We start from the raw sequence: 25,296 nt of genomic DNA, 5'->3' as shown, positions 1-25,296 counted from the left end.
GTGTGAGGACCGATTGTAAGTCATTTTTTCAGCACTGTCCTAATAAATGGCAGTAGTTTAACCAAGAGTATGAGCACCTCCTATTCCAGTAAAAAGTGCAGTTGGCTGATTCACAAAAGGTTAAATGTTCTCCTAGCCATGGCTTTCATGTGCTGTTGCAACAGAAGATGTGAGTCCATGAGAACTCCCAGATTGCATGCCAGCTCTTTCATGGGATGTTCAGCCATATCTGGAGTAATAGGTGGCCCATCCAGAAAGTTCCTTTGCCAGCATTAATGCTGTTTTGCTGAATTCAGATTCACCTATTCACCCCCTTGTAACTTCAGGAAGTGAATAGTTCCTTTGCTATTTGTCCTGGAGTAAAGCTATAAAGTTGGGTGTCATCAGCATATTGATGATACTTAGCCATAAATGGATGGATGACCTCTCTCAATGGTTTCATGTAGATGATAAATGAGATGGGGAGGACGACCAACCCCTGAAGCACCTCACATTGAATTGTCCAAGGGCTTGACTTCTTCCCTCTCAATACCATTTGAAGTTCTCCATTCTGAAAGGAACCACAGCAAGGCAGCCCTCATGGATGCCCAAAAGGGGTACTATGACTGATAAAACAGAACATGGAGGCACTCTCCCCCAACTTTAATCACAGGTCATCCAAAATAGCAACCAATACAGTCTCCATCCCATCCTATAAAACTAATGGGAAGGGATCCAGATAATCCAATTTATCTAGTCTCTGTAGTTGAAATTAATTTTTCACTTAACAAGAAATGATAAGTTGGAGACTGACCAATAATTATGTGAGACGGATGAGCCAAGAGTTGCCTTTTGGAGGACAAGGCACACCATTGCCTCCTTCAAGACAGATTAAAGCAACCTTTCTGCTATGTGAAAAATAGAATTTTCCCAAGTGATAGGGAAATTAAAATGTGTGGTTATATTTGTAAGTTATAAGAGCCAATTTTCTCCCCCTTTCTCTAATAACGATTGTAAAAAATGCAAACATTTTAGCTTCCGTTTTTATTAATTTCTAGCTTGCTAACTCTGAACCCAAGAAGCTGCCGTTAATCTTAGCGTTTTTTAAAAAAACAAAAACAAAATTAAAAATGACATTTTATCAAGTCCTAGTTAAGACTTTGAGTGATACACTTACGCAGGATGCAAGAAAAGACATTTGAAAAAGTGGAGGTTATAGTTATCCTTTCTACATTCACTGTCTGCAAATTTTTCCTCCAAGCTGAACTTCTCACAGTTCTGCTTATTTTTAATCAGGACAAAGGGAGAGCTAAAATGGCCTAAAGAAGCAGTTCCAGAGAAGGCTTGGTAAGCTTAAGAAGAATTATGTATTTTATGCTTGTCAGCTCTCTCTGTCATTTCCTCTCATCTGTCTGTTGCCATATCTGAAGTAACTGTTTCATGGACAGAGTTTTATTAACTACTTTTGCTGACAAGAACAAGGCCCCAGAAGGGTATCTCTGCATTAGCATAAAGTAATGCAATCTTTAATTAAAATATTATTTAGCTCCCAACTTCTCTTTGGGTCAATTTTAACTTCATATAGTTATGTGCATTACTCTGCCAGTTCTGAAATGCACTTTTGCTACCTTTTAAATTTGACATTGATTAAAAAAAATTTAATCCCATTTATATCCCGCCCTTCTCCGAAGACTCAGGGCGGCTTACAATATAGCTTGTGCTTAGCAATAGCCTTCATTCTATGTATTAGGGCTTTCAGGCCCCCCCAAGCGGCATTATTACAAAGTCAGCTTATTGCCCCCAACAATCTGGGTCCTCATTTTACCTAGCTCGGAAGGATGGAAGGCTGAGTCAACCTTGAGCCTGGTGGGATGCGAACCTGCACTAATTTGATCTAATGTTGGTAAATATACTGTATTCTTTCCAGATTTAGGAATTCAAGAATATTAACTGAATATTTTAGCAATTCAAGATATTAAGGTGATTCCAGCTTCCCATTTTGATTCAGCAGATTAAAGCTTTTTTTTAATGTGTTGATGTCACATGTAGTCTCTTCTCATTTCATCAATAGACACCAGTAGCAATAATCAGTTTGGTGATGAGATTGTTATCTCATGAATAAGTTGCTAACAAAGTTTCTAATCTGTCAAAGTTTTACAGCTAGTTTTCATACTATCTTACCTAGTATCTTATCTCCCATACAAATTTATGTGAGCAATGTGGAACATCACAAAATCATCTCTATCAAAGGTATCAGATCCTTGATTAATCCATAGGTAATAATAGGATGGATTTGAGAGTAGATTTGGGGTGTAGTAGGAAGGAGAACAAAGGCAGCTTCTATTGCAGATGCAGAAACCCTTTTATGTGATATTTCATGTAGCAGCTTATCAGCGTAATTTCAATAAGCTATATATTTCAACATACTATATATATATAGTATGACTGAGAATTTATGTGCCTGTGAAACTGGACAGGAATGAGGGAGCATAAACATAAAGGATTAATGATTTACTGTTTTATATAAAAATGAAAACTATGCATGGAGTACATCAAATGGAACCATGATTGGGATGGATGCAAGAGAGAAGAATAGTTTCCTTCCATATTTTTTTACCTCCATAGGGAAAACTAACATTTAACTTGCTTCAGTTGACTTTATTTCATAAAGTGGTAAATATATCAGATCTTTCAGTTTCTATATAAACTATCATACTCAGTACCATGTAGAAAATTGCAAGTTGATGTGCTTATAGTAGTTTTTGAAAATTAAAGAAAATCCTTTGTCTTGCATAATTCGTAAAAACTGTATTACTTAAGGATTTCACTCTGGTCTTTCTGTATTGCATATTTGTGTCTATACATAGTCATTTTTGGCACCTTCCACAGTTGCAAAGACTTTGGTGGGATTTAATGATCTGAGATTTTCCTCCTTTCCTATCAGTTTTCTCAGATCAGCAGGATGCATATTTTCCATCAATTGTGAAGCTGAGAATCTTTCCTTTGCTTAATTATATTTACTCTTAATCTATTTCATTATTTTCATTTTCATTTCACTTTGGAGAGATTGAGTGTGAAATGCAGGCTTTTTTCCAATGGTTCCCCTACCCCCAGTCTCAAGAGTTTATGGCTGTAAGGGCATTGTTTCAGTTGTAAATTGCTGCCATCTGATATCCATTTCTTTTGTTTGCTGTGTATTTGGGAAGGCCAGGTTGTGAAGATGTGTATTCCTTGCCAAAAGTCCATCAAGAAAGGAGTGAGGAATTTCTTTGCCTGCTTTTTAAGCAGGAGTAAGTGTTGCAGGCCAGCGGCATCTTAAAATCATACCTCTGTTCCAGGCTGTGATATTCTGTGGAACAGTTGCCAGGCCCATTGACAAACTCAGTCCAATGACCTCTAGCATTCAGAGGAGACCTGGTTTGGTTATTATCTTTGAGCAAATCAAAGTATAAGAATAACATGAAAAAAGGAAAGAATGCCTCTAAACATCATTTTGATCAAATAAAGAAAAAGAAGTAGCTGGCTGAATCCGCTAGTCTGGTGGTTCCAGCTGAGGTGCTGTCTATGATTCCAAAGTTTCCATTGGTTCCAGCAGCACATTCTACATCACCATTTCCACGCATTTACTGAGAAAATAGGTACAGTAATCTCCTTTATGATTCCATATCCCACCAGTATTAAATGTTTTCAAGATAATGCCAGCATTGTCAGAGTTGCTGTCCACAGGAGCATAAGGAAAGTGTAATCACTGGAGCTTCTTCTGGGTCCGTCTGTTTAGTTAACTATGATGACTACCAAAGGTAGAAAAATGATAGCCTCTTCCATTGTATTTGTCTGATAGATCCATCCCTGGACCCAGTGGCTTATAGGGGGATCTCTCTTCATTTTTATCCTTACAACAATTTTAGCTAAGGTAGATTTAGTGGAAGAAAAGTGATTTCCACAAAGTCACAGGGTGAGTTTCCATGGTTGAAGATGGCAAGGCTATGCTACACGTTAATCATTCAGCGTCAGATCTGTTCCCACTCCTAATCCAACAATTTAAATTACTTTAAATTTAAATTGCTAGCAGTTTTGAGTTCTCCTTCTTGGTGCTATCACTGAGCCGAGCATGAGATAACTGGAAGGAATCTGAAATTGAGTATGAACACCACCCAGCCTGCTTGCTTTTTTTTGTTTGTTCGTTTGGAGGGCAGGGTTAGTTCACCCAAATTCCTTAGCTGCTTCCCATCACTGCCACTTTCATGTTGGTATTGTTGCATAAAACCTAAATCTGTATTATTAAACTCTTTGACATGCTTAACTGCAGAGAGAAGCAAGTATGTGAATTTTCTGAATATTGTCATTAACCCTTATATCTTTGGTATTATACGTAATAACTACCAACCTTATCAGACCATAGAATCATTGTGCAGTTAGATGTATGAATAGAGCTTTCATTGATCCAGATCCAGCCTTCAGTTTAGGAGACTGCCAACACTGGGCAACCCAGCATCTGATTCTGTCAAATTGGAATTGCCCATCTCACCAACATTGGATGTTGGATGATTAATCCAGAGCTTTGCCATCTCAAAATAACACATTCTGTGTAGCATATTTATCACAGGTGGCAAAAAGAATGGGCATAGATATCTAGCAAACTCCACGGAAACTTCATCCAGTACAGGTAGTCCTTGACTTACGATTGCTTGTTTAACAATGGCCTCAGAAAGTCACTTATGATCTGAATTTGCATTTACAACTATCAGAAACTGTCTCACCTTGCAGTCATATGATCACATGGCAACTGGCTCACATTTATGACTGGTTGTAGTGTTCTGCAATCAGAGGATCACAATTGGGACATCTTTTGCCAACTGGCAAAAAAACATCCATTGGGAAAGCTGGATTTGCTTAACTACTACATGATTCACTTAATGTCGGTAGTGATTCAGCTAAACATTGTAAAATGGTTGTAAAATCAGATCCAGTCACGTTGTGACTTGACTTATGATGGAAATTCCAGTCCAAATTATGGTAGTAAGTCAACTATTACTTGTATTCCAAGTTATGCATTGTTATCAGTTACATATTTTGGCTTAAAAATATCAAGAATGATAATTGTCAGGTCTAGCTATGTCAGTAAGTAAAGTAAAGGTAAAGGTTCCCCCGCACATGTGTGCTAGTCGTTTCCAACTCTAGGGGCCGGTGCTCATCTCTGTTTCAAAGCCGAAGAGCCAGTGCTTGTCCGAGGACGTCTCCATGGTCATGTGGCTGGCATGACTAGACGCCAAAGGCGCATGGAATGCTGTTACCTTCCCACCGTAGTGGTCCCTATTTTTCTACTTGCATTTTTACATGCTTTCGAACTGCTAGGTTGGCAGAAGCTGGGACGAGTAACAGGCGCTCACTCTGTTACGCGGCACTCAGGATTCGACCCGCCAAACTGCTGACCTTCTGATCGACAAGCTCAGCGTCCTAACCCACTGAGCCACTGAGTCCTTTAGCTATGTCAGTATCCTCCAATAAATCCTTAACAAACTGGATACATTGAGCAGAAATGCATTTCACAGCAACATTTGTATTTAAGATCCGACTTCCATAAGGTTATCCCAGCGTTTCATGCAGAAGAAAGTTCCACATTTGTAAAGAGGACTAAATATGAGTAGGAAGTGGTGCTTTGCTAATCCATCCACTGTTTCCATGTATAGGATATATATTTTAAATAAATTAGCATTATCAGTGACATAATTGGATGGTTTGGGTTAGCAGCACAAAACTTCATTGTTAGCAACTTTATCAGCAAAAACATGTGATTAATTAAACTTTAAAGCTGCAAATCTATATCTATAATTCAAATACCAGTGAATTCAATGAGGAATATTTCCAACTAAATATACCTAAGATAGTGAAGCAAATTATTATTTTTTAAGTTGAACGTTGAAATTGAATAGAGAGCCAGTTTGGTCTAGCTTAAGGCACCAGTCTAGAAAGCAGGGGACTATGAGTTCAAGTTCCAACTTAGTCATGAAAAACCAGCTGGGTGACCTTGGGCCAGTCTCTCTCAGCCCAACTCATCTCAAGGGTTGTTGAGAAAATAGGAAGAAAAAAGAGTATTAGGTACTCCTAATGAGGTGTGTGTCAGAATCCATTTATATCATATTCATAAATGGAATGTTTCAAACATTATTCCATGGATTCTGCCATCTCCCGAAGAGAAGAGAATAGATGTGTATTGAACCGGTATTAGGCATATCAAAGGAAAGGAGAAGCCTTTTGAACTGGGGAAACAAAAGGGGGGTCTAGCATCTGGCTTGTGTCACGGAAGAGAGCAATAAACATGAAGGGTCCTAAGTTCCTTTTTCCCACGAGAGGGATGATACGAGATAAAGGATGGGGGACTAACCAAATGGGGTTAAGGGGGGTTAAACCGGGAACTCTTTATAAGGGTTTACTTCGTGGAATAATATTAAGTCCTGTCTCGTTTCCTACAACCAAGCATGTCATAGTAAAGATTCTTTTTGGAATAGATTTGACTCCAAGAATTTTGTCTTCCTAAGACGTGGTTTGGGGTGGGTCCTGACAGTGTGTTGAATATTGCTTGTCGCCTTGAATTATTTGTAAAAATAATAAAAGCGGGATAAATAAATAAATAAATACAGTAAATAAATCTCTGCTTAGCAGCAGAGTTGTTCAAATAAAAATCAGATACAGTACCAATGCTTGTATTTTTAGTTATATTGTGTAAAATTTGCAGCAGTTTGTTCAGTTCTAAAAAATAATTTATTTTAAAATGATCAAGCCAAATTGCAATTATCAAAGGATTTGGGAAGAATTGCTTTATTTGTTGGAAATGAACTAAAGTAATTGTCACCTATAAGAGACAGAGTTATTCAAAGCTGTATAGTTCTTTTTAAAAAAATCAGCCACTAAGGCAATGATGTATCATTTTTACTTGCATTATATGTTTTTAATCAGAGCGAGACTTCAGTAGACAAAGCGATGCTTTCTGCATGGTCTCACTTGTTTTTGCTAAAATCCTTTGACATGATTAATTTTAGTTTAATGCTTTTGTCTTGTTGTACTTGTTAAGATGATAAGGGTGAACTGGGGCTTAAACCCTTGCTTTTCTACCCTACTATCAATGAACGTTAAAAAAAAAGCCAATTAGGTGACAGAGAAAGAAAAAATGGAATTAAATTTCTTGCTGTCCAAACATCAAGATGTATTCTATTAAAAAGGGATAACATTATTTGTTATTAATTTTATTACTGATGTTTCTTTTATAATACCATCTTTCTCACGTTATTAGTTGCAGCAAGGGAGACTGGATTTTATATCTAGATGAACTAAGTGTACTGACATGTAGTTTGCATTGGTTGGAGTGGAATTTCTGAATACTGATCTTTGCACTGATATAACTTGATGTTCTGGGATTTTTTTTAAAAAGGGAGACTTATTACGTTAAAAAACATGTTTTACATAAGCAGATAAATAAATACTTTTAGGAATGTTTAAGTCTGTAATAAGTAAAGAATGATACATGGGCAGTCCTTGAAGAGCTTCCTTGTAGCTCTCTGCCCAATTTCCCAGCTAAATTCTTAACACCATTGTTGAATACTGTGGTTATGATCATTATATCAAATGGCTATTTTATTGGATTGTATTATATGCAGTATTTAAAAAAAGAGGAGGCCACATAGGCTTATTCTATAGATGAAGGATATAATCCCTCTAGCCTACAGGAGGAAGCACAGTTATGGTCCAGATCATTTGATGCGTGGTAAGGATCATCTTGTCATTCCTATTAATTTCATGCTATATGGAATGGAACGTGAATTTCATGTATTATGAAACTTTCACATTACTAGGTTTTCAGGTTGTGACATAAATTATAAAAAATTATTCAGATAAGTGGCTAAAATATAGTTTGATATACTAAATAAAACTCTCCAGCTTTCTGTTAAAATATACATTTAAGAATGTAGGGACTTTTGAAGGGTTGCTTCTTTTGAACACAGCTTCAATCAAAGTGTTCTTTTGAAGCAAAGGGCTAAATTAAAGTGGTGTTCCTTTTTGAAGTTCTGGGTGAGATACACATGCCAGATATGGGATTCTGAACATACTTGGGGTTTTATGCATTAGATTGGAAGGAAACTGGAAGCCTGTACAGGTCGCACAATCGTGGTATTACAAAGGTGCATAGGGGCACCATAACTACAAGTGCCACCACATTCTGGATCAGTTGTAGCTTCTGGGTGGTCTTCAGGGGCAGCCCCTTACAGAACACATAATTCAATCAGAGGTTTGGAGATGCCCAAGGCATGAGTGACAATGAGCAAAGCCTCCCAGTGCAGGAAAGGCTTCCATTGATGCATTATACAAATTCATCCCCCTCCCCCTGGCTGTCACCTGTCCCTAAAGACTCACAAAATACAACACACACACACACACACACACACACACACACACACAAACATACACCCCTGCCTTGGAATCACAGTTGGTCTCATACTAAAAACCCCAATAGACACATTTCAGAAAGAAAAGGCTCCTCTCTGTTCCTAACCTGATTTCAGTGATACAGGCTGGGTCAGCATTCTCATCCAGGATTAAATTATGGTAGATTTATTATGTGGAAGAAATGATAGAACCTAGCTTCAAATAAGTAATATCTCATATTCTCACTTGTAATGATTTTTTTAAGGATAGGCTATAAATACCTTACAGTACTTGAAATCTAGTAATAATTGCTATGAAGAGCAGCAAGCTAGCTTAATAGAATAATGGGTAAAGTGTAATATTCAGGAAACAGAATTGAATTTAGTCTCTTAATATATTCTTCTCTTGTGAATGCATGAACACTTTGAATTTGGTCATCTAATTTAGCAAAGTGGCCCTTCTATAGTCACTGTGTCTCTCTTATTAAGTCAGCAGTTGCAAGCATCAGGGCTTCTACTTCAGTGAGTTGTTGAAGTTGCTGTCAGCCTTGCACTGAGAAACTTGAGCAAGCAGTGGCACATTACTTATAGAAGCATCCTTGACACCACATGAAAAATAGATTCAGTGATTCCAGGGGTAGGCAACCTCGGCTCTTTTATGACTCATGGACTTCAACTCCCAGAATTCCTGAGTCAGCTGAGTTGAAGTCCATGAGTCATAAAAGAGCCGAGGTTGCCTACCCCTGCCCTAGATGAAATGTACCATTGCCATACTAACAATTGCAGTGTTAATATCAATGTTTTTGTGCAAATATTTTATTTATTACAATATGTTTATTCCTTCTTTCTGATTCAGAAAATAAGCAGTTTCTCACAACAATAGTAGCCAAAAAAACTAAAAAGAGTCCGGTAGCACTTTTTAATACTAACCAGTGTTGCTGTTAGATACACACTTTAATAAATGTATTAGTTTTAAAAAGTGTTACCCAACCTTTTCTGATTTTTGACTAGCATAGACTAAAATGGCTCTCCTCCTACATGGTTCACAACAAATTATAAAATGCACAGATAGACTTAAAATGTGAGCGATTTTATATCAGATTAGCATTAGCATTTAAGATTAATATTGTTTCTGCACTGACTGGCTGCTGTTTTTCCAGATTTCAAACTAGACTTTTTCAGGCCCGTTTGAGAATATTGAGAGCCAAACCTTGAAAAAGCAACAGATGAGTAAAAATACATTAAAAGCAGAAGTCACCATAAAATCTGCTTTGTTTCCTTATGACTTGATTTCTTTTTTCCTGGTTCAAGAACCACAAAAGAAGAAGAAAAGAGGAATAGAGTACAAAACAAAACAAAAAACATTTTCATTTCATGGGAAATGGCAATGAACAAGACATACGTGGAGCTTATAGTGAATACATATCATGAATGTGTCAGATTAGAGCAGGGGTCTTCAAACTTGGCCCTTTTATGACTTGTGGACTTCAACTCCCAGAATTCCTCAGCCAGGCACGCTGGCTGAGGAATTCTGGGAGTTGAAGTCCACAAGTCATAAAAGGGCCAAGTTTGAAGACCCCTGGATTAGAGAAAGCTGGTGAATATGCTTTATATCTGTTTGAATCTCTGGTACTTGCTATTACATTGTTCAAAAAAATTCTGTACTAGAAAAACATAATCAAATACTATGTAAACTGTGTTGTTTTGTTGCATCTATTCCAATTCTCTTTGGGTTTTTTCCCTAGGATAGAAAGAGGCAAAATGTTTTAACTTTGTTTATAAATTTTGCTCATTTATACTGTGTCCTGGGGCTATGCTATGTTTCAGATTTGATCTTCAAGAGATGCTTCATGGGAGCACAAATCTAGCACCTGTCTGCAACCTATTGCAGGCGAGGGCACATTTGTTTGTTGCAGACAAGTGCTACGTTTGTGCACCTGTTATTCCAAACAATATTTTAGAAACTGACTTTTAAGTACTGTACAGCCTAAGTTTACACCTGCACTCCTGTGGCAACCTATAACCCGGTGTCTTTATATGGATTGAATTTCAACTCGCCAAATTTCTGGCCTCCACAATCACTTTCAAGCAAATTGCTAGTGGCACTAGCAAGTGTTGTAATTTGCTGGTAGATTAGAAGCTTTCCCAACAGATTGCTATTGAAGCAACTATTGTTGTTGGAGAACATCAGAAAATGATAGCAGGAATTGGGAGTAGAGTGTTGCAGACACATTTTTTTTTATTATAGGTCAGGCACAAAATTAGAAGAGCCCAGTTCATGACTGCTGTCCTCAAAGTGACTGCACATCTTTCAGTGATGATATCAAATTCAGATCCTCTCCTTTCACGTGCTCTGCAATAGAAAGTGTAGTGCTGCCTTTTGTAGCAGCACGTTTCACTACCGTATACACACACAGCTTAATAGTGAACTATTTGTCATGGCATTTTGGCAATGATAAGGAAATAGATCCACTTATGGATAGACGTTACAGATTTATAGACTGCTGTAGTTGTTCCCTTTAAATTCTGCTTTAAAAATTTGCAATGCTAGTAAATGCACTTTCCAAGTACTGTACTTTTTGTTTTTGATTTATGCTCTTTTTTCCTTGCTTCACATCCTGTTGTGGCATGTAATTGTTGGCATAATCTGTATCTTACTAAACCTTCTGTCTTTAGTTATTATTTGAGTTCTATTTGTTTTTGGAGCTTCTTGCATTCCTTGACAGAAGGAAGTTTTGTAAAAATAGGGAAAAGTGGCACTTTTATACAACAGATTTGAAATTTCAAATATCCTTCAGCGTTGTGTCAAAGAACCCCAAAGGTTCTATTATAGGTTATTATTCAGCAGCTTAGATTGACTGACTTGTTTGCTTGTTTGTTTCAATGTAGAGGCTGCCCAACTCCAAACAACATTGAGTAACATACGCTTAAGAAAAGCAGAAACAGTTTTTAAAAATGAACTAATCATATCTCCAGTTCTGCATCCAGAAGCCAAGCACTCTATTGCAAACAAAGTAATCTTACAGGAATTCAACACTTGCCCAAGGCCTAGGAAAACAACCTAATTTTTAGGGACTTTCTGAATCTCAACAGCTTGTGAAACATGGCTCTCTGGAGGGATATACTTTCAGAGGGCTGGTGCCACAAAAGATAAGGGATACTTTCTAGAACCTAAGAGATGACACTGATTAATTGAAGGGATCTAATGTGTACCCACTCTGCCTGAACTCACTAGGTCAGCGGTCCCCAGCCTTTTTGGCTTAGCAGCCCAGCAGGGAGGAGAGGGCATGGTTCTGTGTGAGTGGTAGGTGAGCGCGTGCAGGCACACCACTTGCACAGCCCGGTTCTGAATGGCCCACGGCCCACTAGATGGACCCTTACACTAGATCAGACATGTCAAACACAAGGCCCGGGGGCCAGATCCGGCCCGCGAAGTGGTTTCATGCGGCCCGCGAAGCCATCCTGGAAACAGTGAGGGAACGGCCCCCACTGCCTTGGCCCTGGCCCAGAGACCCTCCTTCTGCCAGAGACCCTCAGATCTGTCCCACTCCTGCCCAGGCCCCCATAGGCACCCTTGATGCCAATGATGTAGAGCTGGCCATGCCCACCCAGTAGGCCATACGCACTCTAGCCACGCCCAACCAGTAGGCCACACCCACCCTTGCCACACCCACCCGGCCCCCTGAGGGCATCCGCAATGCTGATGCGGCCCTCAATGAAATTGAGTTTGACACCCCTGCACTAGATGGTCAGAAACAATTGAAAAAGGGCTTTCCCTCAAACAATTAAGCTGTATGCTATAAAGTGCTTTAGTAATCAACAATTTGAATTGCATCCAGAAGGCAACCACTAAGCAGTGCAGTTTGTGGAGCAGTAACATTATATGAAATACTTGTGCTTCCCATTTTGAAACAGCTGTAGCTTGTAAATAGACTTCCAGGACAGTCCCATAAAGACCTCGTTGCATTAGTCCATTTATGTTCTTCATACAGGGCCCCATGAATATGAAGGATAATTTTAACTGGTCCAGGAACCTTTTATGTGAAAGAGTTCTCTGCATCTCTATCGTATATAGCAGGGGTAGGCAACCTCGGCTCTTTTATGACTCATGGACTTCAACTATGCTGACTCAGGAATTCTGGGAGTTGAAGTCCATGAGTCATAAAAGAGCCGAGGTTGCCTACCCCTGGTATATAGAATCCATTTTTAGTATGACAAAATACATGGTTCTGAGCTACAGATAGCTGATATAATTTGGATTTTTCCCTTTGTCTTGGGTGAAAAAATGAAGGGCAGTACAAACATATGTGATATGTAATGGGAAAACTATATTCAGAAGAGTTGCTTCAAAATGTGCAGGAAAATGAACTCAGTACCTATTTGTAACTCATTAAATCAGCCATATTTTTTCTATAATTATATGGCTACCGTGGGGCTGCTTCTGCAGTTTTGCAGTCCTATAAATGGACATAGCTGTTTTAATAAGTTATAGACAGGTGCTGCATTTACACCTACAAATTTCAAAAGCCGTTCTTGCGAATCAAATCTAAAGTATTGCATAGTTCTAATAACACTACATATTTTGCTTAATGTAATGTTATTGTTGTAAAAGAAACTTTTCTACTTATTTGAAAAAAGGAAGGTACCCTTTTTCAGGATTGCAGTCGCCATCTGCAGTTTTATTTTCATTCTTTAGTGGACTTTTTAAAAAAATAGCAAAATGGTTTTATTTAATTCAGTAACTTTCTTAACTTAGTATTCCAGCCATATATTTATAGTTTGATTTCAATCACAAGAAAACAGAAAAAAATATAACTAACAGAGAAGCTACAGGAACATGTTTGATGTAATATATGAGACAGCCATAAGGCAGCAAACAGAAGCAATTCTTTTTCTAGCACTGAAGTGCAGAATGAAAAACCAGATGTGTTTGGACTGCCAGAGGAATCAAGAACTGATTCACATCCAATTTGGCATAGGGTCTGAGACAAGAAAAGCAGATAATTAGGATTTAATGCTAAATTTAATCAATGGAAGGTGTCGGAGCTCAGTACTTATCAGGATCAGCACCAAATATATATATATGTTTCCTGTACAGTGAATTTGATTTCTTCCCTTCAAATTGAACAAGAGGAACAAACAAGAAGCTTACCGCTAGAAAGAAATCAGCAGTGACACTTTTGTTGCATTTCACTTCTTTGTTTTTGGTTGGCTGGAAATTCTGATTAATACAATAATTCAGATCATCTTGAGATAGGCCATAGGCAGAAAGGCAGCTGTGAACCATCTCATGGTTTATTCTACAATTGCAATAGATGAGGGGATGACTAGTTTTAAAACAAAGAACAAGGTGGCAAAGATATTGCAACTATTATGATTAATTTGATAGGCTGAAGTGTAGCCTCACATATGGCTACTCAAAAATAAGTCCTGCTGGATCTGATGAACACTGAATGCAGCATGTCTAGATAGGTACAGGACTGCAGGTTTATTTTCCTGGAAATTCGTTCCATTGAGTACTATATGGATTATTTGTGAGTGCACCAGCATAAAATTTCATGGAAATCGTTTGAATCAGTGACTCATGATTTGCTCTTTTCAACTAGGTATAACAACTGACAATGTGTAGTATTTATCATTTGAAATGCTATTTTTCAAGTTTGCATAATAGCTCATTCTGCTACTTATTTGGGAAAAATACTACTTTCCTCAACATACACATTGTATACAATAATCTATAGATTTGTTTGAGTGTTTATTTCTGAACAAAAATATTACGTGTTTTAATAGAAAATATTTTCCAAACAGTGTTAGTGCAAAAATATGAATTTGTTTAAAAAGAACCTATAGTTCTGTGGAGTAGAATTAAGAGTTTATTCCTCCTTAGAATTTTTTCAAATTTTCCATAGCTTTGCAGCTGAGCTTCATGTGGGTCTTTCTGTTATACTGAGGGAGTTTGGTGAACACATAACATCAAGGTTTAATGCTTGTTTCATTTGTATCATAAAGTTATTCTATATCAGTGTAAAAAAGTAATTACACACTGTCTCTTGATCTCTCTCATACATGTGCGCACACATGAATTCATTGAATTCAAGGAATAATTCATGGCAGTTGTATAAGCACTTCATTAAACAATCAACCTTGCCCTATATACATCTCTCAGCTTTGGCTTCTTCATCAAATGACGTGCTCACAATTCAGACATATTATGTCCTGCTATTAAAAAGTCATTGATACCTATCAATCTGCAAAAGCTACTCATATTTAAACTATGGAGTACCACTAGTCTACAGTCAGAGAAACAGTCTTGAAATGGAGAAGTTTTGAGGACATAGAATTTTCCCAAGAGTCACTGTTAAGTCAAACTCATTCCAGCAAAACAGCATGCAATAATCCATAAATCACAAAGAACTCTACAACAGCATCCAAAGATCTGTAGTCCTTTCACCTTGGTTAAACTTAGTGTTCATTATTTTACCATATGAAAAGTACTAAGTAATGGGAGAATAGGGAGGATCAAGGCAGAAGCCATTGGTGCCAGTATTAAGTTGATAATATATGCTGAGGAAGTTGCTAGTATATATCATCTCTCCCCATTTTGATGAGTAAACCCAATTTTTTTCCTCCATTTTTTTAAAATTTCCTGTTTCAAGGGCAGATAAAGAGGGAGATCTTACAAGGGAAGGATGATAAGGAAAATAATGCCTTGTAGAAACTGTCCTTCACTGAGTATAGAAGTGCTTTTTAAAAAATCCTTTTTCATCAATACATTCAGTTCACATGTCACAGTAAGCTGTAATGTTAGAGTGGCCAATGAGGATTTGTGATATGGTTTGCCAAACCCTATCATAAGGTATGAACAAGGGACTTTATCTTTCTTCATCTGTGAAAAGCCAAAGAACCAAGCCATTAATATATTTTTTAAAAACCCAACTTTGGTTTTCTTCAAGATAGGCAAAGATACAGTATCATGTGCTAAACTTCACAAAAACAAGCCATGACTTGGAGATAGAACCAATGTATACATATTTTGCCTTTAAAGTACCAATCCCACATCTTCCAAAAATAAAAAGGTTTCCCACTTTAGGTATATTTCCCACTTTAGGTATATTTCCTACAAAAATCTCACATATTAAAAAAAATGATGGATATCCTTAAATTAGCTAGCAACTACATTAATGCTAATTTTTCTCAAGTTCTTTTGTAAATTTAGGATTTAGGTGTGTACTTCATATTTCATAATGTGACAAAGCATGTATTATTTCAAGCTGTATTGCCTTTTTTATTGGTTTGAATGCAACTACAATGAATATAAGGTAGGAAGCAGCAGTATGTTCAACAAATATGATGCAATAGGCAAATTTTTTCCCCTTTTGCTTTTCCCTGATTTTTTCACAAATTGGTTAAAGTTGATAGGCAGAAACATACTCCTACAGTCTAATCAGTATACATAGTAGAAGGAATAGAGTGTTGTCTCAAACAATTATTGGGAGAAATCAAGTTTGTCTTCACTTGGAAGAAGCTCCACATCTCACAGAATAAGATACGTTATATAATTCTAAATGAGTATTATTTAGCCCTATACTGCACCTTTATTTTGGAACCTTGGGATTAAAAAACAAAGATTTTTTTTAAAAAAATGTGTTTTTCAGGTGTCAACATTTTCCTTTTATTAATTGGTTTTTATTTTTTCACTTCACTTTTCGTTTAATAAAGCTGAGAGCTCCTTTGCAAAGCTTTATAAATTCATATTCTTAGATTTTTGAATTACTTTTGAAAGTGGCTCTATCCTACTTCCTTCTAGTAAAGTGACCTTTTTAAATGGAGAGAAGTGGGTTTAGATGACAGTCATGATAAATGCGGTCATGTTCACTCAATAAAATAAGGCCCAGTGCATTTGAGGATAAATCAGTGAAATGTACAGCCCCACCTGTCTGTCTCCATCATTCATTTCCACTGTCACTTTCACAGTGGCTGATGGATCACAGTTGCTGTAAAATTAGACAGCCTTTAATCTCATTTCATCCTGATTAGCTTCTCTTTACCCTTTCCCTCTAACTCACTGACTGACACGCTAAAAACTCACACTGGGCTGTGTTTGAGCGTGGCGTACAAACTTCTTTTCAAATCCCTTTTTGGAGGGGAAAATAGGTACTCACCTGAGCTGAAATGAAATGCAAAGATCAGTGAGCCTGAGACTCATATTAAAATAAATCAGCAAAGCAGAAGACAGTATACAATTAATGAAAGAGATGGTTTGCATCACTAGACTACAGACTGGCCTGTACATTGCATTATTTACACTCATGAATTCTTAGTGAATTGTTGTAAGATTACTTGAAAGGTATTGTGGGGCAAGAGGAATGTCTCAGCAGTGCAAAAAAAATTAAGTTACATCCTCTAGAATTCAGCCTTATGTGTTGCATAGATCAAAAGGCTATTTTAGGCATGTACATTCACATATCTTACACCTAGTCATACAGACCTTCATCCTCTTTTCCATTGTTTTGCTTAAATATTGCAATTCTATTCAGTGTGCTACCTGTATTTGAACTGAAATGTAGAGAGTTGTACTATGATCTTCATAAATTACATTTTCAGAGTTCTTTTTCTTAGTTGACATTCTTGGACTTTCCTTTCTTTGCTTATTACTTTGGAGTTTAGAAAGACACAAAATCATATTAGTGAGAATCTTGTAGGCTTTTCAGTCTCTGCTCTGATAAGTTGTTTGCCTGACGTTTGCATTTCACTGTATATCAACAGACATGATCAATAGCATGAAGTATAACACAGTGTGATGTACTATAACTAGATGCACATGTAGTCTGACTCCTACCTAAGAACACCGAATTTAAGGGTAGTATAGCCGATTGCATTAACAAATAATTGGCATTGTTTGAAATGTAAAGTACATTCATAGGGTCAACCATTTCAGATGCCTGGTTTTTCAGTATAGCATCACAACATTTTGATAAGGCTCATGGATATGCTGTTGAAGGGCACTGCAGTATAACATCAACCAAAACCACGACGAGTTCAATGAGTTTCATCTGAATAAATATTTCAAAAAAATCAATTCCTAAGGAGATAGAATTGACTTGTCATTTGTCACAAATTAAAATAAAATACCATATTACCAGTATTTGTTGCTTGTAAGATATATCACCAATATATAATGTTAATGCATTTTTACAAAACTTATCTGCCTATCAGTTGCTTTTGCTTAGACAGCTGCATGAGCACAGACTATGAAAATGATATTTGACCTTTACTGGAAACTAAATATGCACCTTGCTTATTTATCATTGCTTTAGCAAAAAAAAAAATCAGTAAGAAGCTTAAATGGGACTACTTGATCTTTAAGAAAATGTGTCCTACACATGGAAGTTGCACATATTTCTTATTGTTATTTGCATATGCTATATTCATGTGCATTTAGAAAAATAAAAGATAATAAAACAAATGAAATGAGAGATATATCACCCAAAATAATTCAAGTGTGAGATAGGCTGCCTCTTTTTTTTTGGCACTGGAAAAACAGCACAAAGTAAGAGCTGGCCCTGAGTCATATTGATTTCCCACTGCACTGGTTTCCTAAGTGCTCTATTGATCCGTGTCAAGCAATAAGTTCCCTGCCCATACATGCACATCACCTCCCCATTTGTCCTCACCTAGATTTAAGGTGCCCATATGATGAGCAGAACAAGGACATTATTTTTCCTACTGGTGACACCCAGCCAGAACTGCTGCATGTTGTACAATTTAGCTGTGTGAGTATGCACTTCTGCATACGATGTTTAATACTGTCACATACCACAAAGAAATTCATTTTATGGCATTAATGCTGCATTTTTTTCTAGTATCTCTGTAACCTTGGGGAAAACATACCAGAGAAAGAACTGTCCCATTTTTCTCCCCTTCATAGTTATAACTTCCTCACAATAGTTTTTAAAGGAATGTTGTTCTTTCAACAAAGGGATTCCTGATTCAGTGGATGGAAAACATTTGATTGTGCTGCTAATGACATTGTACAGCAAATTAAGCATATACATTTGGAGGAGGCATTAAATCAGCAGGACCTTAATTTAAAATCTTAAAACTATATGGAAATGCAGCATGCTTATTGCTGTGTGAGAGAAAACTACTGAATAGCTTGAAGTTTTGATGTGGAAATGTTGCCTACAGACTGAATCTGTTTTTTTTAACATTCTGTAAATCTACTTTTTTTTAAAAAAAAGTATTTATTGTATAATTACAGAGCACTGTCTTAATTATGGCATTTTATGAAATATTTCTATTTTGTAGAGTACAGTTTATATATAATAGTTATTTTAATTTGTTGTTAGCAAGCTAAACTTTGTCCAGAGTGGATGCTAAGACTTCCTCAATCCAAAATCTAGTTGATAATGCTATTGAGACTGGCTGTGTGTGCTATTGACACCTTCTGCGTCTTTTGGGAAGCTACTGTGACAGCTCATTCAAATAGCAGAATGCCAGAAACTGTTACAAACGTGTCTGAGCTCTTTTGTTTCGAGATATCAATGATGCTGGAGTTTCTAAGGCTCTTTTATTGCTAAAGAAGTTTCTTTCAGTTGCAGATGCAGAACAAAATGTTCTTATTAGAACGGCAAACAATGCACATCTGACCATCTAAACAGGATATAAGGATTGATTCACAGCAGGTTTTAGATCACTGTGCGCATTTACTGGGACTCAAACATTAAAGTCTAAATTTGAACGAATGAAGGCAAATATCCGTGTCTCAGGATAATGTTGCAGGATCCAATCTGGGTCAGTCACCGGGACCAGAAGATTTTGTCTTTCGAGCTTTGGGACTCGTGCTGGAGCCCCCATCCTCAGGGAACTTCTTTCTAACAGCACACGATCAAAAAAAGTCCGGAAGCTCAGGAGACAAAACCTTGTGAGTCCCGATAAATTTGAACTTCCCTGAAATCCTCAGAATAACTACACTATTAAACCTACTGTTGAAATGTGCCTTAATAAAATATATCTGCTTTATTCACAGTTATGCCATATAATAGTGCCCATCACTGTGTTGTGGAAGTAGAAAATTTTTTGTTCGTTCTGGGAGGAGAAGATCAATGGAATCCTAATGGTATGTATGCAATAATTAATTGGAACTGTGAAGAAAAAAATAAATAACCACCACCACACAAATACTTAATGGGTAGGAAGTCCATGAACTGCTACTTATACGTGAAATAGCAGTATGGTAATGTCCCTTCTTTTTTATAAGTTGACTTGCCCCATCTTACACTCTAATCTCATCTGATCTGACAATCATCTGACATTCAAATTGATTGCCCAACAATGACACAGTAAGTTTTATAAAAACAAATTAGAACACAGAATTTAGCTAGGTTTTTGAGGCCTATTAAAACATTTAAGGTGTATTTTTCAAAATTTATGCATGCATAAAGTAATGGTCCACAACACATCATATTTATAGATCCAGTTGCAGTTACTGCAGAAACATATGCATAAATTTTAGACATTTAAAATTGAATATATCTGCTAATATGAAGCTCAAAAGTGATTCATTAGAAGGATAATCTCTTAATATAGCTATGTAAACTACCATATAAACATATATGTCTAACAAGAAAGATTTAGGCAAGAAGCTTCTGTATTTCAAAGGAAATCTTACTCCAAATCACTTTTTAATTCAACCATCAAGCTGTTTCTCTTTAGCAGAACATTTCTACATTGTGATGGGAGAATAGAAAGTGAAAACTAATTTCATGAGTTGCCCTCTGATTTGGGATTTCAGTATTTCAAGTATTCATTCATAATCTCTAAAATGTTTGAATAGTTGTTTCTTAATTAAGACATTTGGTGAAAATTGTTTAAAGTTGTATCAACCTTTTTGTGTACCATTATATTTCATATACTTCCAGTATTTACTTTTTTTTCCTAGTGCCAATCTAATATGATCCGTGTAAAATGGTTATATATTCACATTCTTAAATGTCTTTGGATTTTTCTGGTACTCCTGTATCTCTAGTTTCAGCGATTTACATAATGATTATGGTAAGGGCTTTTTAATGAGATCACTTTATAAATTTTCTGTAGAGAGAAATGAAATCATTTAACAGGCTTCTGAACAAAGCAAAAGAACAATATGCCTTACAAAATTTAGAATATTGTCAAGACATCATTGAAAGGCTCGTACATAAAGGCAGAGTTGCAGCTGTAGCAGTCTGTATAACATAGATAATTATGACTTAGAAAGTATAAAACAGCTTGCAGGTACACATTTTCACTTCAAAATGCCAGAAGATCCAGCTGAAATTACGTATACTGCATATATTTTATTTGAAAAGCCCATTGTAACATCTGTGCTAAACCAAACTGTATCAAAGCATTACATCTGTTCATTTCCTTACAAACTAAACTAAGCAATCTTCCCTAATAGCATTATTTCAATAGAGTTTTAAAAATTATTTATTTAAGTCATTTTTCTGGAAAAATAATGTTTGCAGTCTGTTCTTAAAAAGCTATTTATAAAAAGATTACAGATAGTTTATTTATAAAAGTATATGCTGTAGAACTGATCTGAAGGTTGATTACTGTATTTCTTTGATCAAAAAAGTAGGCAAACATCTGCATTATACTAATTGGATGGTAGGTCTCCCCAACAGCTACACAAAAGTGAGAAGGATAATTTCCCAGCTGTTTCATTCAAATTGAAATTGTTGGTTTTATTTTTGGCTAGTTTAATTATTTATTTATGTAGCCACTCATCTCAAGTACATAACTATAGGGGTCTCATAACATTAAACTCAAGTCAAGAAATAAAATGTACAATACTCAAAGAATCATAGAATCACGACCAAGAAATGTGCTCCATCTCACATCCAGGGCTCCAGGCTCAGCTGCAGAATCAAACCTCCAAACCCTTCCAAAAGGCCAGCAGATTGGGGGCCAACCTAATTTCAGGAGGGATGATGTTCCAGAGGGTGGGTGACACAGCAGAAAAGTCTTTTTTCCCAGGGGGCTCATCCAACACTCCTTGGTTGATGGAACGTATCACATGCCTCACTTGCTAGATTTGATAGGACTGGGTAGAAACAGTCAGAATGAAACAGTCCCATAAGTAACCGCCCAAGCCATGTAGGGTTTTTAAAGGTAATTACCAGAATGTTGAATTGCAGCTGAAAGCAAACTGATAGTGGTGTTACATGGTCCAGATAGCTAGTACCATTAATTACCTGTGCTGCTGTATTTTGCATCAGCTGAAGTTTATGAATACTCTTCAAGGGCAGCCCCATGCATAGCACATTACATCATCCGAATGGGAGGTCACAAGGGACACGGATGATCATGATGTCCTGATCTCTGAATGGGCACAATTGATGCATAACATGAAGACATACAAAGGCCCTCCTATCCATGACTGCCACAGGTTCTTTGAGCAGGAGCCTTGAGTCTGGGAGAACAACAAATTGTGCACTGCTTCTGCCTGAGACAGCGTCACCGCATCCAGAAATAAAAATGGAAGGTTCCCAGAACCAGAAGGTCCCAAAGCCACACAATCTTATGTGAGTTCGGTTGAAGCCTGTTGTACCCCTTCCAGATGTGCATAGCCTTCACTAGTAAGACTTCTGTTATATCATTCAAATCGTCTAGGGTGAAAATAAAAAAGCGGAGTATCGGCAGCAGATCATCCCAAACTGTTGTAGCTTCTTGTGGATGTTGCAGCTACATGTAGATGTTGCAGTTTCACGTAGATGTTAAACAGGAGGGGAGAAAATATCAAGCCTTGCAGCACCTCACATAGCAGAAGATACAAGAATGGTAGAAATACTTTACTGACCTTCTCAAACTCCAGAACTAATGTCATGGAAGATCAAAAAACTGTTTCTCCCAGTTCTTAACCTTGATGTTCATGTTTCCTGATGAAAGCTACAGGAAAGCTACACAGAATATTCTGGTGACCCACAGGAAGGGACATGGAATTTTCCCTTTCTTCTTTGCTTCCATTTTAAAAACCTGGACATCAGGCCTGATTATTTTCATAATTTGTAAACAAATGTAAGTAACCTTACTTCAACAAAAAACAACAAGGAGGCATCTTCCTGACAGAGATGCATTTTAGGAGTGATATATTGGGTACAATAAATATACATGCTCTACAGCTTTGTTTGCCCTTTTATCAGCAAAGAACAAAAATCTTCTTTAGCTCATACTTTGTTTTGTCTAAACAAATTTATATCAATTTCTGTATATCAAAAGACAGACAAAGAAGAGCTGGAAAGGGGAAAATAGAGAAAGTATAAGTGGAAGATGAAAGATTAATAGTAATAAATGGGAGTTTTGTAGGGACAGGTATACGTGAAGGGAAAAGAGGATTGATATTCTAGGAAAAATGGAATTATGCTGGGAAATACTGATTGACATGACAGACAGTATTTCTGGGTAACTTCTGTTAATAGGAGTTAGAAATTCATATAAATAAGGGACTCCTTAGTACTCCTTAGAAGTATGAAACAATCCGAATCACATGACATAATTAGAAAATATAAATCAAATTATTTACATGATTAGTTCTAAATGCCAAAATCTATATTTCATTGCTATTGAATTTTGAATTTAATTCCCATGAACAAAGCACTTTGTAAGCATCATGGTTTTGATAGTGAAATACATGATTTAATGGTGATGTAGTTATACTATAATTTTAAGTTGCGTGCAAGGAATATATTTTTTTAAAGGATTTCTGCATTGAAGGCTCAAGTATTAAACAATTTGTAATGCACTCTCCTTGCTCAAGTCTTTCTTTTGATGTTAATAAGAATATAACATGCATTCAGTGTTGCTTAATATCTTGGAGCATAGTTTTTTATGACTGGCATATGTAAGTCCTTATAAAATACAGGGTCAAATAATAACTAATGCTTTTTCATATTTGACTAAATAAATTTGACTAGATAAAGCTGCAGGGAAGTGTTGTTAAGTTTTTATCGGTCTAAATGAAAACTTCCATAACTGTTGTTTACAAGTAAAATATTGATGCTATAAAACTGTGATTTGCAATCATACAGCATCAGCAGCCACCTTACTGTTAAAACAGAATGAGGCAAATGGCAAATACTCAGGGGCATGGAACAGTAACAAAAAGTGGGAGTACACAACTGTGTGTTATGTTTGGCCCTTAAATTCATCTACTCAGATGTTATGAAGAATGCTACTTATTAGTCCTGTGCAACGTGTTCCCACACTATCTGAGAAAGAAACATGGCTGATTTCAATAAGTTACATGTGTGTGCCCCCTCATATTGTGAAGAACTTCTCCTGAATTAGGTTCAAAGTAATGCAAGTTCTACTGTACATCTTAATACTGGAATGAGAAGTGGGTTTTTTGTTTTTTGTTTTGTCAATCTAATCATCTGTATGTGAAAGGAGAAAACTTTTCCATTTTGGTCTTCAAGCAACAAAAGGCTTTGAGTCAGTCCTTCAAAAAGCAAAGAGCTAAATGTGAAATTAATCTCTTTACAGGCAAACACAGTACAAACTTCGTCAGCCGGTATGATCCTAGGTTTAATAGCTGGATACAACTTCCACCTATGCAAGAAAGGTAAAACTTACTAAATGTTGGGAAGTTGTGGTATCACAATGAATGGTAGTATTTTTTCTGAGAGAGCAGCGAGAGGGAGAAATTAAATGCTGTGCTTTTTCTTATTAATAAGAGAAAATAATCATTTTGAGTTACGAAATTAATGTTCTGTTTGGAAGTCTTAAAATGTGTAACTTCTTAAGTTTTTCAACTTGACGTTTGATTGTAGCACTATCATATAAAATCTAACGTTTTCTCTTAAGATTGAAAGAAGTTATGATATTCATTCATGGCTTTTCTTAAGTTTAGTATGGTTGGCAAATTGACTTCCTAGTGCAGTTTAGGAGCCAATAGGTCATATGCATTGGCAGTTAAACCACAGCAACTGGATATCTACTGTATGGCTGCAGTTTCTGTGTAATCAGGCAGAAAAAGTTGATTGAAGCATGCTAGCAATGAAGGGATTTCTTCTTTGATCTGAACCTTAACAACGCATTGTTTTATTTTTTTAAATTGAAATATTTACACTGCTTATTTTATTCAAGCCTACCTGCTAACAAATATACTTTGAATCAGTCCTGTATTATTCAAATTAATACTAAAGTACCGATATATCAAATAATTAAACATATTAAAAGGTTATGTGCCAACAGTTTTAAAAAACACCTTGCAAATTTACTAAGGGGAACAAACAAAACATCGGTATTCATCCATAGGAAATATAGTGTAAAGCCTTTGAATAAAGCAGTAAAAGCTGCACTTCCAAGCTTTCTGTTTGTTTGTTTATTTGCCGTATGGAGTGAAAGCTAATTAGGGAACCCCTACATTTAATGTAGCTGATTACATAGGCAGCTTGTAAATCAGGAGTTGCAATTTTAAGATGAAAGTCATAATCCAGATCTTAAGACACTGATGAACACTATCTAAAGCATTTGGGGATACCCTTTAGCTGGGACATCCATAAAAACTGAAGATGTTCAGCTCATTATCTATTTGAATAAATGTACTTCTCCCAGCCTCACTGCCTCTAACTTAAAGCAGATTTAATGTCTGTACTGAGTATATTACAGCTGCAGATATATTGAGGTAGAGAGAATCCTCAGTATTTTCGTACAAGCCTAACACATATTTCAAATATAAATAAAAGCACTAAAAAATCTGCTATCTTTTAAATGTTGTTGCTATTTTGGTAGGGTTTTACAATAAGGTCATTGACCTTTACAGCAGAGTCTATATAGCTTATAATAATTTTTTTAAATAAAAAGGCATATACTCTAACAGTTTTCTAACAGAATGTCTGTGAACTTTCATATTTTT

The 25,296-nt window shown here is 36.5% G+C and overlaps 1 protein-coding gene across 1 annotated transcript in view; it reads left to right on the top strand.

Annotated features, from left to right (window-relative positions):
- Positions 1–25,296, top strand: part of KLHL14 (kelch like family member 14) — a gene marked incomplete at its 3' end in the record, with an annotated part of 64,781 nt that overhangs the window by 22,265 nt on the left and 17,220 nt on the right. The window contains exons 4-5 of the mRNA XM_081324830.1: positions 19,429–19,518; positions 23,922–24,000. Of these exons, the coding sequence (XP_081180956.1) occupies positions 19,429–19,518; positions 23,922–24,000 (169 nt within the window). The remainder of the gene's footprint in view (positions 1–19,428; positions 19,519–23,921; positions 24,001–25,296) is intronic.

The sequence above is a fragment of the Vipera berus genome (genome assembly GCF_964194415.1).
Source record: "Vipera berus genome assembly, chromosome: 3".
NCBI lineage: Eukaryota > Metazoa > Chordata > Lepidosauria > Squamata > Viperidae > Vipera > Vipera berus.
This window is presented reverse-complemented; position numbering and strand designations above follow the sequence as displayed.